This window comes from Amphibalanus amphitrite, unplaced genomic scaffold, assembly GCF_019059575.1.
Source record: "Amphibalanus amphitrite isolate SeventyFive unplaced genomic scaffold, NRLGWU_Aamphi_draft 000591F_arrow, whole genome shotgun sequence".
NCBI lineage: Eukaryota > Metazoa > Arthropoda > Thecostraca > Balanomorpha > Balanidae > Amphibalanus > Amphibalanus amphitrite.
Genome location: NW_024882085.1, coordinates 65,690 through 79,052, shown reverse-complemented (window position 1 = coordinate 79,052; position 13,363 = coordinate 65,690). Strand labels below are relative to the sequence as shown.

At 50.7% G+C, this 13,363-nt stretch overlaps 2 protein-coding genes across 2 annotated transcripts; both read right to left on the bottom strand.

Annotated features, from left to right (window-relative positions):
- Positions 1 to 368: 368 nt before the first annotated feature.
- On the bottom strand, positions 369 to 2,657 carry LOC122394421. The gene is made up of 4 exons (XM_043391290.1): positions 2,384 to 2,657; positions 1,788 to 1,904; positions 1,375 to 1,634; positions 369 to 1,190 (listed from the first exon to the last, which is right to left on the bottom strand). The coding sequence occupies exons 1-4, from the start codon at positions 2,655 to 2,657 to the stop codon at positions 687 to 689; spliced, it is 1,155 nt and encodes a 384-aa protein (XP_043247225.1). The 3' UTR covers positions 369 to 686.
- A 1,224-nt stretch (positions 2,658 to 3,881) lies between these two features.
- On the bottom strand, positions 3,882 to 6,958 carry LOC122394433 (protein asteroid homolog 1-like). Its single transcript, XM_043391305.1, has 5 exons — positions 6,765 to 6,958; positions 6,257 to 6,434; positions 5,893 to 6,125; positions 3,937 to 4,013; positions 3,882 to 3,895 (listed from the first exon to the last, which is right to left on the bottom strand). Exons 1-5 carry the CDS (start codon positions 6,956 to 6,958, stop codon positions 3,882 to 3,884), a joined length of 696 nt encoding a protein of 231 aa, XP_043247240.1.
- Positions 6,959 to 13,363: the final 6,405 nt, after the last annotated feature.

Genomic DNA, 13,363 nt, shown 5'->3' with positions numbered 1-13,363 from the left:
AGACTACAATGAAACTTTGAATGTAGCTTATATGTATCGTCACCCTTGCAGCTGCAACTTTAGCTATTGACATCTTCTTTTCGATCACTCCGCATTAAACAATCGCCAGTCAAAGCCAACCGTTGAGATTGGTAAAACCCTACATTACTTTAGCGGTGGGCTGTATGTAAATACATACTCACCGCTGCGCTGACGTCACTGCCGATTTCCATCCGTCGACACGGGCCGGTGGCACTGACTTACGAGGTGGGTAGGCTGCGCCGCCTAACACTCAAGTCAAGCGGCACAGTCTACCAGTACCACGCGGCTGTAGCAGTGCTGAGGCGTAGGTACTGGGTACCCGCAGGTTGTTTGAAATAGACAAACACTTTTCGTTACAATTGTGATTTTATATTGATAAACGGGGGATGGAGACCTTATACATCAACCTGTGGGCTGTGCTCGAATATTCCATCACGGTAACGGTTACTCAAGACCACGACACAGCCGGTAGTTTCCCGGAGCACATAAAACAGCTGTACCTACTTACCTAGCTATCGGTCACCAATATAAAAACGTTATTTCTTCACTTCCGCCAACAGCTGAAGCAGACTAGACCAAACGAACTATTCTCAGAACGGAGCTGACTTGGTCCCCTTCTCGTTCTGTCGTCTCAGGACGGTGCTCACTGTCCTATCCCGACAGCGCTACCGCGGCGGCTGGGCCGGGGCGGGCCCGTTCTGCGCGCCGCCGCACCAGTCGACCAGCTGCTGCAGGTCGTCCCGCTCGGCTGGGCTCGGCGAGATCCACTCTACGTGGAGGTCGAGGGAACCGAGCTCAGCGGGCCCGGCGGCCGGCGGCCGGGTCACGCCGTCCCCGCCGAGCAGCCGCTCCAGGCAGCGGCGCGCAGCCCACACAGGCACCAGGCGGCGCCGGCTGGAGGCCGCCAGCAGCCGCAGAGTGGCGCGCTGGCGGCGCTCCGCCTCGCGCCACACGGCCGCCAGCCGGCGGAACTGGCGCAGCCGCTCCTCCCGCTCCGGCACCGTGGCCAGGTGGGCGAGCAGGTCCGCGCGGCCGAGGGGCGCGCGGCGCCAGCTGCCTCCGTCACAGCGCGGCAGACCCAGACAGGCCGGACTGACCCCCAGCACCAGACGGGTGAGCAGCAGGTCACCGAACCGCACCGTCCCGCCGCGGGCCCCCGCCGACTTCACCTGAGGCAAACGTCCGGTCAGCAGTGGACATAAGTAGTGGCAGAAGATGGAGTGAAAAGGAAAACAATTTAGTCATTTATTGCACCTCCTACATATGTTGCACCATGGATAAATAAGCAGCGATGAAGACCGACAATGAGGATGCGGCACTCGAGTTCCGTAACTGATTAACACAGCAGCTTACCTCCAAATCCTGAAGGATGACGCACACGTTGGCACATTTTGAGCTCTCGTTGGGATCTGCGAGCACCCTCCGCACCACGGCGTCCACCAAGGCGTACAGACCGTCCTCGGTTTGCGCGGAGAGGCCACGCAGCTTCTCCGTCAGCCGAGCCTGGCTGGCGTCCGTCAGTTTGTTCAAGATGCCGGTGAGGGCTCTGACAGATCGCAGGTCTGGGTGCTCACTGACGACGTCACGTCCCCTGGTGGGCTTCCAGGCGGGCACTGCCAGCGAATAAGGAAATTCAGCTTTCTAAACAGGCGCTCAAATTGGGGTATAAGTGTTTTGTCGTTTCTCAATTTCGTTTCTTTTCACAAGTGCACATCACTGTAGGCAATTTGTGCAGAGAGGGAAAGTACTAACGGCAGTATTCTTACCTATGGCTCGTGTATCATCACCATCAGTGGTAGCTTCGTCTTCGATTGCGTCTGTCACTGATCTGACCAGCTCTTCTAGCTCGGCGCCTGGCTGAACCTCGCCATTTCCTTTTTCACCTGGGCACATAACGCGTGGTTATGTGAACTGGTATGGTTCATTTCGTAAAAAAAAACTATGACACGGCGCAAATGTATAAATGTCAACAATCAACATCCCCATACAATTTGCCTGCTGAAAACAAACCGATAAATGACATGAAATAACCAGTCTCAATTTATAAAACAATTACGTTTACGTTCGAAGAAGTCACCGACGAGACAGTCGAAGTAAATTGCATAATTAATTGATCAATCATAAATGGCATTTAGCCGACTGTCAACAGTACGGTATACATTGGCATAGTCAGTTAAGTAAGATGTTCCGTTGATGCTAAGCGCAAAGACATCGGTATTGTAGAAAGTCCAATAAAATAATCTATAGCCGTATGTATGTACGAGTATATGCCAGCTGAGCCATTTAATGGCAGTACCTATTCTGTTTCTCCATTTCTCATTTATCGTCTCCCGTCATATACAAACTAGGACGTCCGGCGCACCTTGATGAGCGCTGCTGAATCCGAGCCGCATGGCCAGGGAGGCGTGCAGGGTGTGCTCGACATCCAGCTGCTCCAGCGGCCGCTCCAGCACCTCGTTCACCACACACGCCGCCACATAGACGCCCAGTAGCTCGCAGTACAGGTGCATGGCGGACAGACTGAACTGGGACGGCCGCTGAGCCTGGGCGCGCAGCGGCGCCGTCCGAGCGCGCCACGCGGCCATCGCAGCACCGCTCAGACCCAGCGCCGAGGGCGGCGTGCCGGCCGGCGTCATCGCCAGCAGGGTCAGCAGCACGGCGCGCACCTGGTGCCGCCCGCTGCGGGCAGCCGTGACGCGGCGCCACTCGACCAGCGCGGCGGCCGGCAGCCGCAGCAGCGCCGGCAGCGCGGCCAGCGCGCCCGGCCGCAGTCGCAGCGCGGCCAGCGCCGCAGCCCGGTGGCTCTCGGCGCCGCCCAGCAGCACCCGCTCCAGCAGCGGCGCGCGCCACCAGCAGCTGGCCAGCAGCTGCCGCAGCTGCCTCTGATGCCGCGTGAAGAGCACCAGCGGCCCGACGGGGGCGCCCAGCAGCGCCGCGAGCCTGGTCAGCAGCGGCACGGCCGCCCGCGAGCTGCACGGCAGGGAGGGCTCCTCGACAGCCGGCCACAGCCGCCACGGCAGGCCGAACACGGCGCTGATGCAGCTGCCGGGCACGGCGCCGCGCGCCACGGCCCGCAGCAGCGCCGGCGGCTGCACCAGCCCGGTGCCGGAGGGCCCGCGGGACGCGTCACCGCTCTGTGCGGCAGAGGGCTCGGGGGACGCGACACCGTCTCGTGCCGGCGGCTCGTCGGCCAGCGGTACTCCGAATTCAGCGGCGCGCAGGAAGTCGAAGCTGACCTGATCCAGTGAGGTGGAGAAACTGAGAACGAAGCTTCTTAGGTTTTCCCGTTCGTTTTCATTAATACTTTGCAGAACCTAAAACCAAAGTGCCGCACTGCAGTTAATCCTTAAAACGTTGGATGCCAATTACATGTAGGTAATTGGATTGTATCTGGTATAATGTTTATTGCTAAGGATTTTTTTTCTTTCGGGCTATTTTCTTTGTTTTGAAATAGTAAACCATCAACGTTTTTTTTTCATCGACGCATTATAAGTACATATTGTCGGTAAGCATCATTCGACCGTGACACAAGAAAGTCTTACCAGAACCGATGGTGATCACCGATCAAGTTTTGGCTACTTGCACCACCATCACATAATACAAACCGTAAGATAATTTCGGAAGATTTGCCGTGATGAAAAAAGAAACGTGACTAGAAACGTGAGTGATACTGATCGCCGACATTAATGATGCATGATATGCTTTCCAAAGGTTCGAAAGGAAGCCTTATACGCGTAGCGAACTTACGAATACAATGCACGATACCCAAAAGACGGACCTTCTCCAGAGCTGCCGCCAGTGACGGCTGACTGCCCAACCAATGCATGAGCATCTCCAGGTGCTGCAGCTGCCTCTCCCCCTCAGGAGGATTGCACTCTCCGCGCAGCTCCTCGAAGAAGTCGTCAAAAAGCCAGCGCGGAAACCGGTCATTGCCAGGTACCACTGCCACCAACGACATCATGTCTTGGGTGATGTGATATGCATCGAGAAGCCTGTAAATATGTTAAACTCAATCACAGAGTCCTATATATTACTCTTTTTTTCTTTATAGTGACTGGGCTCCTGGGACACGTAAGACATGCCGTGTGCTCGGACTTGATAGGCCAATGTTTAACCCTCGCGGGCCCGGGGAGGGGCGTTTTTCGCCCTCCTCCCCCCTGGTGAATATTTACGATAGCTCCCATACGCTTAGGAGTAGGAAAGCGAAACCTTTAGTACCTTTTCTTCCATCAATTTGACATCTTCTGAGGTAAAAAATTGGACCTAGCCCTCTTGATTACGTCACAGGGTCGATTTTTTTAGACCCCTGCACGGCAGATTTCGGCGTCACAGACGTGAACTTCAAATAGCTGCCAAAATAAAGTTAAACCCAAGATACCTATAAGAAACCCTCGCTAAGAAACCCTCGCGGCGAGGGTTAAACCCTCGCCGGCCGAGGGGGGCGGGCGGGTGCCGCCACCCCCCTCCTAGTTTTTTTTCGCGATAGCTCCGAACACGCTGGAGATAGAGAGCTGAAACTTAGCATACCTGACCTTTGATTCAAGCCTGATCTTTTGACACCAACTGCATTTTCGGGTCAGGTCAGGTCACTGACCTATGACGTCATAAGTGAACCTCTGCACGGTCTTCAGATGTTGCAACTTCGCAACGCCCTCGCTGCCAGAGGAGTTTTCACAGGGAACTGAGAATTGCAGGAACTAGTATCCATTACGATTCTAACAACTTGTATATCTCGGATTTTTTTCTAAAGGTCATATGAAGTCAGGTCATTTTCGTGACCTCACCATTATAACTAAGTCAATGGGGAAAAATGAAAACTGCTTTTCTGGCGCCGGGAACGATCTCCAACTATCTCAAGCACACAGAATCGTGATTTGATGCACTCCTTGCAAGGCAAGATGCGTTACTTTTGCCATGTTGACCTTGCGTGACGTCATTTATGACGTCATCAAGGTCATATTAGTTTTTCGTCAATAACTCCCGATCAAATTGAGCTAGCGAGTCGGGAAAGCCGCCAGTGGATTTAGGAAAACCTGCCGAATCGAATAATATGCGACATGACCTCTTTCGACCAACTTCGTGACCTGGGCTGGGGCGCTGACCTGACCGTGACCTGAGGTCAACACCCTAAGTTGACCTGACCCAAACAAAAAGTATATCATTCGACGCGCCTGAGCGAGGCGAACACGATGCTGCCAAAATCGCGGCTCTGCGGCCGTTTTTTGCGAAGTTATTCACCAAAACTGAACCGTACCTTGAGTCACTTGACCACCTCAGAGGTCACCGGTTGACTTAAGACCTTAAAATCGGGTACCAATCTCTGCGTCTCGTAACGGCGCACACGCTCGTTTTTTCTTTACACCTATAATTATAATTATAGGTATCTATAATTCTCATCTATCATTCACTCGGTGTAACTGTGGCAAATATCTAGTAACTTTTATTGAGGTTAGGTCGTTTGATCTGGTGACTGGTGACCGACCTCAAACGACCTGGGTCTTAACTTGCACATGTGCGGAAAGAAAGTATCATAATGGGTGTCAAAACCAAATGTTGTAGACATCCTCAAAAATCTGATAAGGGACATGAAAATTATCCCTCCCTCGCGTCCAACACTATTTAACGGTTAAAATCCAAGTACCAGAGGCTCAAACACGCTCCTTTTTTTTGCCTCGAAGTTTCATCTCAATTAAGGACGAAGCCTGACGGGAGCTGTATCAATCCATACCACCCAGTACCGATAAATGCATTATGGCAAGAGTTTATTTAATTACTTATTTATTTTTTGCTCGCTCTGTCGAAGCTATAAACTCCCTTACAAACTAAAAAGGGCTGAAATTTGTGAAGTTTGAACTTGGTTTCAGTGCTTACCTCTGCGGGCGAAACACCGTGCAGGTCATGAAAGAGGACGAGTGATCCGAGTCCGGGTCCCCGAGCTTGATCGACACCCTCCGGACCGGAACCCGGACACAGGTGACTCCCAGCGTAAAGAAGTCGGAGTCGTTGCTCATCACCGCACAGCCGAGTCTCCGCGCCATGGCGGCGCACGGCAGGTCGGCCTCAAACAGACACTCGGCGAACGGTATCCCCAAATTTCTGAGAACCTACCGAAATAAACGGAAATGTGGCGTGTTGGCCACGGCGTTTCGGACAGGGGATTCACCGCTGCACCAGCCATATTTAAAGTTTTTTTTTTAAATAAATCACGAAGATACCTAGGTACATGATTTGTTACCTGAGTGAATAACGTTTTCAGTAGCAGCGGGCAAGACTTCTTCTCCGCAGTCTCCGCAGTAATGTTGCCCTGCACTGGCCGTTCTATCTCTGACTTCATGCGTTGTAGTATGCTGGGAAGCTTATGACAGTCACAGTCTGAGGTGCCATCCAGAAACACCAAAGGGTAGATGTCACACCTGCAATATAATGACAGGCGGGTCACGCGCTTCTGGTCAGCGCTTCAAATTACCGTTTACTATTTGTGTAGCTCCTAGTTATGCGCCTGCTAACATATCAGTAGATTTTAATGACTGACAGACTTTTACATTGCAAGTGCATTAGACTGGCCTTAGAGGTAGGAGATAATGACTGAAAATTACGTCATAACCTTTCACTTTGACGCACGTAAAAAAAAAACTAGGTGTCTGCCCTCCGATATTATTCGGAAAATGTACACAGGTAAAGGATAATGGAAAATCTTTATATAACGCCATCACTGCTTCGAAACCAGGTTGATAATGCCAGACCTCCTCAAATCGTGGAAGAATGTTTTCAGTTGCCGGGTAAACTCCTGGCAGACGCCTCCGGGGACATTTGCTATTCGTCCGAACAGCACCCAGAACAGGTTGTGGCCGTCAATGACCAGACGACACCGTGAGATTGGCTCCTCGCGCAGCAGGCCGCGACGCTGCAGAAACTGAGTCAGGCCGCCCACACCCATCGCTGAAAGAGGACGATCGAGCCTTCATGTAGCTTATGATATCCAGGCGCGGCTTACGTTATCTAATGTATTAATGTAGATCTGCATGATGTATCATCATAGCCACTTATTTTTGTGTCTTTCTGCAAATTTTATTTTCCACTTTTTAAAGTATTTTCCTAAAATACACTCATACTGCATTGGTCTACATATGAACTCACGGATATAGTTACCTATGTGGCTCGATTGTTGAGCCTTGGCGCCTTCTCACTCACCTTTGTGTAGTCAGATGCTGAGCCGACACGGCCGTCGCCGCCGATGACCGCCGGTGACCCGCAGATAGCCGGCGGGTTGTGCGGCGGCCCCCGCCGCCTCTCGCCAGCCACTGGGCGGCGCTTGTGGCCACGGCGGTATCGCGGGACAGTGCAGGGGGTCAGGGGTCCACGGGGGTCCCCCGGCCGGCCTCTCCGCTGCGCAGCCATCTCGAGTGGCGGCCGGATCACCCTTCAGAAGCCCGCCCCGACAGCCGATACCGGTGCACGAGTTGTTGTGCCGCGGCTCGTGCACGCGCGGTTGAGACGTCGGCATGGAATGTTACAGCATCGCCTGCCGTGCACTGATGCAACCAGTACCAAACATGTCTGCAAATGTGCCATTGCAACACACTTAACCAATAAATGAATTTGAAATACTTGAATGTCGTGCAAGAAATCAGCTGTCCTTTGTCGATTTAAACTCTCGCCGGACGTATCCGATATTCTAACTAAATGTGCAATGTGCATCTCGGGAACCAGGCATCTCGCGAAAAAGGAAGCATGTCAGCGGCCGGATGATAGACGATATAGGCAGCCGGCACACTAAACAAATAAACGACACTCGCAGAAAAAATACTCGCAGTGATATAAGCAATAAGCATTGTGCGAGTGACCAGCAGCGTGCCCGATCGTGAATTTTACTCCGGTGTTTCACTTCTGTACGGTGTTCGGTAGCTAACTGGTGCCCGCGTGCTTCTGGCGGTTTGGGGGCTGCTGAATTCGAGAGGTGTCGCCACAGTACTCGCTAGCCCTTCATATAGATGTCGGGAGGATCGTGCAAGGCACAAGGGTGGCCGGTCGTCAGCGAACAGCGCTGCTCTGTACTGTACCGACTTGATTTCATTCAGCCTTTAAACACCTCTGCTTGGGTTTTCAATTGTTTCCATGAAACCAATGCACGCCTCACTCAACAACGATTTTAGAAACCATTTTTCCATCATGAACTAAGCAGGCAAGGACAAGGAGGCTTGCGTGAAGACGTTTTAGTAGTTGACGTTTAACCCGTGCCGTGCTGGTGGCCCGAGTTTTCCGTGTCATGCTAGTGGGGGGGGGGGGCGTTTTCCGCCCCCCCGGCCCCGTCTAACTCAGCTTCTGGGCCACGTAGCGACAAGCGGTAAGCGGCAATCGAAAGAGTGCCAAAAGTAATGACGAAAAACATTTTTTGTCATTTCTTAGATCAGGTTAAAGGTCAGATTGCCAGAGGTCATCAAAGGTCAAATTTAGCCCATGATTTCAACAATTTTGGAAACTGCCAACGGCTAACTCGGGGACCAACAGAGCTACAGCGCCGCGGAAAAGCGCATTCGATAGCCCTTTTACAGACCTTTCTGGGTATTGTTCTCAGATTTGACCTCAGTTCAGATTCTACCTCAGGTCAACGGCGGAGCATCCATAGGGCAAAAACTCTAAAAATAGCCGTTTTCACGAAAAATGTTGTTAGGTAATAACTTTTGACTCAAAAGAGCCACGATATTAATTTTGACAACATCGTATTCCTCTCGTCGAAACGCGTCGAATGAACTATACCTACGTTGAGCTCCAAAGGTCATTTTGAAAATTAAGCCTCAGGTCAAAGTCATGACCTGATCGGAAAGGGTCATGTTGCATATCGCTCGCTCTGTATCGTCGAGCTGAACACATCTGACGTGTTTTCACCGCTCTAGCACGTCTCTATCAAAAGTGATAGTTAATATAAAAAAATGTTGGTGACGTTTCATCATATAGGTGGCGGAACGGGGAGGGCACCGAGGCACCGTGCCCCCCTTTGATTTTGGCATTTTAACATTAGCCCTATGGGCGTTGCATGGAAAAAAATGGGACCAAAAGTCGGCAGTGCCCCCCCCCCCTCCTTTAATTGCAGGTTTCCACCGCTACTGGCCATAACCTGAGAAGACCTCAGGTTCACACAAAGGGGTCAGAGGTGCATTTTTCCGATTCAGTGTGTCATGTTCACCTATTGCACTGATGTTTGAGAGGGTTCAGAACGACATTCGTCCAAACGACGTGCATTTCAATTTTCTCCCATTGACTTATAATGGAGAGGTCGCAAAATTGACCTGACCTTAGGTCACAGATATAAAAAACCGAAATACCAACATGTTATTCATAGGTAATGTTATTCTTATCAATCGCCGAGAGTTTCAAAGTGGTCGTTGAGTCGGTGCAGCTATAGCAAGCCTTTGAACTTTTTCTGAGCTAAGGTCACTCGACGTGACGTGGTGACCGACCTGGGTCTGAAATTTTAACATGTGCGGAAAAGATGTATGAACAGATGTACCAAAATGGCGGCGCGCAGCACCGCTGTTCATGAGATATTCGCGAAAAACCTGAGGGTGGGGGGCGTAAAAACGCCCTCCATAGCTCAGCTCGGGTTAATGTGAATATTTTACGTTAATACTAACATATATTTACATACCTAACCATGCCAGGTGATCCAAGCATAGCATGCCCATTGGCATTGCCCAGGTTGTTGAGAAGCGTAAAAAAGTCCTTAGTCATGTAGGTACATCCCTACGATAAACGTCCCATAAGTAACTAGACTGACTCTTGGGCCACTTTTCGACAAAATATAACAGGTTTTCGAAAAACCGTTGAACATCATTATACGAAGGTATGCATTTAGGTGTGACTTTTCCGTGTTTTCAATTGAACTCAACGATAGATATAATGCGAGGTCAGTATGAGCAGGGAAAAAGTGCACCAAAATCAGTCTAGAAACTCAAACAGCCAAAGGTAAGTAGCAACTGCACTGACGCTTTGATAAGTGAGCGAATCGCGTAACAATTCGTGATCAGATATTTGAAAGTAACATACCTATACCTATTTACCTGCCTCATTGTTTGAACTAAGTGACGATAAAGCTGGTAAAGTGATTCGTCATGATATATGAAAGCGTTTGACACCTGAAGACCAAGTTGTCGGCGGTAATGTCGACTTTGGCATCTCCTACCCTCCCCCTCCCCTGCCGCTCATCCTCCTCATCCGCGATCATCTCCCCTCAGCCGGCCGCCGTATTGGTCTCAGTCCAGACGGCACCTGTCGGCGACAATCCCGCCGCAGTGCGGCTCCGTCCAGATTGCGCCACTCAGCGGCACATCGGCGCCGGCTCTGTCGGCCTTATTGCGCCGGCGGCGGCGCCTCTCCCGGGGCGATATTGTGCGGGCGCCGGCAGCGCTGTTCCGGCTGAGCGGCCGCCGGTGACCGAAATGAAACGGAGCCGCGCGGCCGGCGGCGGTGGCACAGAGACCGACACCGTCCCCGGGAGACCGAGATCGGTCCGTCTGAGACCGACAGTGGTCCATCGGAGACCGAGACCGACACCGTCCCCGGGAGACTGAGACCGGTCCGTCGGAGACAGACTGGTCCATCGGAGACCGAGGCCGACCTGTCTCCGGAGACTGAGACCGGTCCGTCGGAGAACTTGATCTTCAGAGATCAATGCTGGGCCCGGTAACCGAGACTGATCAGACTCCAGAGACACGGCTACAGGTGACTGGCTGTACGTCATTGCACATTGCGATAAATACAGAACGAAGTAACAAAAATAAGGAACTATCTGAATGGGGAATCTCGATATAGGCAAATGAGAGACAAAGCAAACTTCTGGCATTCTCACTTACGTATTATTTTTCCCCAAGGCTTCATGATCGGGCAGAGAAAGGCGCTCGTTCGAAGTGGACAATGAGTTCTAGCCATCGAAAGGGAGAAAAAAAAACGCAAGTCGGTAAAGCAAGAGTACCAGCACTTGGAGTCGTTATGTGGGACGTTCATTTTTCATACCTATACCTTAGAATTATTATCGACACTTTTGTACTGCAGTTAGCGATGTTATTACGGAATTTTCGTCTCATCACGTAGTTTTCGTTAGACGCCGTAAGGCCTCGGGCCTGAAAATCAAAATATAATATAGTGGTATCTATATAAACATGTCGTGTAATTGATACTCACAATTGTAAGAAGCATATGCATTTCTATTTCAAGCATTTAGGTACCTATATATATATATATATATATATATATATATCGAATAACTAAACAAAAAATGCTAATTGAACATTGCATAAAATGTAATAAAAGGGATTGTAAAATGGAATAATCGGAAAAATATCACCTATAGCCTATTATAGGTATGTAGCTCTTAGTCAACTTTTATGGAAAGGACTGATGAAAATTTAACTTAGCTTCGACGTCATTGTCAAATGTTTATGCTTATGCAGAGAGATAAAATCGATATCTTTGAATAGCAATAAACCAAAATGACCGAAAAAGATCGCTATTGAAATAGACACGTTACAATCGTCAATATAGAAAGGACGCAAAATTACGGCGATTCTATTATTGAGTCTGACGTTAAATTTTCCTAGAGGTTGCTGTTTTGTTTGGTTTGTTCATGCATAGGTAGGTACTAATTTGACATGTCATTTTTTAATACCTAATTTTGACTAGCGTATCAAGAAAATGTCCCAATGTCTCTCTTAGATCCAACACCGACTATGCTCATCAACGGCATTCATCGGCACAGGCGCAGCTTAAGCTACAAAACAAACGACACACCGTCCAGAATACTGCGCTCAGGTAGGCATGGGTCCAGCCCATGTAGTAAAACAATGTCCAAACTACCAGAAATGTCCCAACATGGAGTGACATGTAGGTACTAAAAACCGTCCCAACTCCCAGAATTGTAACACTTATTCAGCGCCTCACTAAGACGACTGCGGGCCCGCTTTGTTTTTGCCTGTTTTCGCCGCAGAAAACCAATGTTTCTCGTGGAGCCATACACAGAAGGCCGCTGCGCATGCAAATGCAGGCAATGCTTTGTTGGAAGCGCACAATCGGGGGGAAGTGCTCCGCTTTCAGCTGGCCAAAACATTTCTTTGTGCGCCACCCAGGGTTAATCGGAAAAGTTAGTGTCTCTGAAACCACATCAACACGTCTGTGTGTGGTCTACAGAATTTAAAGGATGTCTCTGAATAAGCTGGGGCATGACGATGACCTAGTGGCCCATTGCATAGCTTGATGAGGAAGCGTATTGATTGTTTTGGCGCCAAGCAGCTAAATATAACTCCAGTAAAGAGTATTAAAAGAATAGTTGGTGCAAGGTACCTTTTATGCGGTATCTATCATTGCACCGAAATGCACTGACAGTGTAATGCGTACACCATTCATGTGGGCACCGTTCCACACATACACGTCATCTCCAGAACGCCGGATCGAAACTCTTCCTGTTTGGCAGCAGCTCTGCCACTGCCGTGTATTCGGCTCAGTTCACATCGGCCCGTGAGTCTGCCGTGACTGCCGGCTCAGTCACAGTCACAGTCAGTCACGGCAGCAGTCACAGTCGCAGTCACAGAGGCGACACACAGTCGGCGCCGCGTATGAAGAGCCTGTCGACAGGTTCAGCACAGACACGATCATATGGAGACATGGCGGCGCACAGCGGCGAATGACACGAGCGAACAAAGGGCATCGGGGTCGTTATGGCACGGAACATGAACTGGGTACAACACTGGACGAACGACAACCTCTCCATACCGGCGTTTCGGCTGCACCGAGCGATCGCCCGCACCGAGGCAGCTGAATTCGCCGCCCCAATGCCCGTACAAACACACAGCGCGGACTCAGGTCAGGTCAGGTCAGGTCAGATGAGCGGCAGATGAGACAGATCTGTGGTGAAGTGATGACTGGGACGATGGGTGGTCCCAGAGGCTGGACAGTGGGCATAGGGACGGAGCCGCCTACATCGCCTGGTCGGCGGACCGGCGGTGGCAGGTGACTGGCTGGGCCCTCATTGGAGGTCACCCCAGATCAGTAGACGGCGAAGAAAGCCACTATGGACGGGCTCAACACAGGGGCAGTCGGCACACGCAACGATTGGCGAAAAAAGAGCGACACGATGAGAATTCAACCCGCTTCAGGTAAACAAAAGACGGACTCAAGTCAACTAGCAATGCGCGGTATGTTTTCATGTCGAAAACACATTAATGCCCCCCTCTCTTTTCTCTTTCACTCCCTTCTTCCAACCCTCTCTCTCTCTCTCTCTCTCTCTCTCTCTCTCTCTTTCTCTCTCTCTCTCTCTCTCTCTCTCTTTCTCTCTCTCTCTCTTTCTCTCTCT

What these genes read in the sequence shown, in the direction of transcription:
- LOC122394421 (XM_043391290.1), bottom strand. Translation starts at nt 2,657, where the DNA reads ATGACGCCGGCCGGCACGCCGCCCTCGGCGCTGGGTCTGAGCGGTGCT. An exon ending in ATTCAGCAGCGCTCATCAAG is followed by an intron (nt 1,905 to 2,383) that starts GTGCGCCGGACG and finishes TTATGTGCCCAG; the next exon opens with GTGAAAAAGGAAATGGCGAG. An exon ending in TCATCCTTCAGGATTTGGAG is followed by an intron (nt 1,191 to 1,374) that starts GTAAGCTGCTGT and finishes CGTTTGCCTCAG; the next exon opens with GTGAAGTCGGCGGGGGCCCG.
- LOC122394433 (XM_043391305.1), bottom strand. Translation starts at nt 6,958, where the DNA reads ATGGGTGTGGGCGGCCTGACTCAGTTTCTGCAGCGTCGCGGCCTGCTG. An exon ending in TTCTTCCACGATTTGAGGAG is followed by an intron (nt 6,435 to 6,764) that starts GTCTGGCATTAT and finishes ATTATATTGCAG; the next exon opens with GTGTGACATCTACCCTTTGG. An exon ending in ACGGTGTTTCGCCCGCAGAG is followed by an intron (nt 4,014 to 5,892) that starts GTAAGCACTGAA and finishes ACATATTTACAG; the next exon opens with GCTTCTCGATGCATATCACA.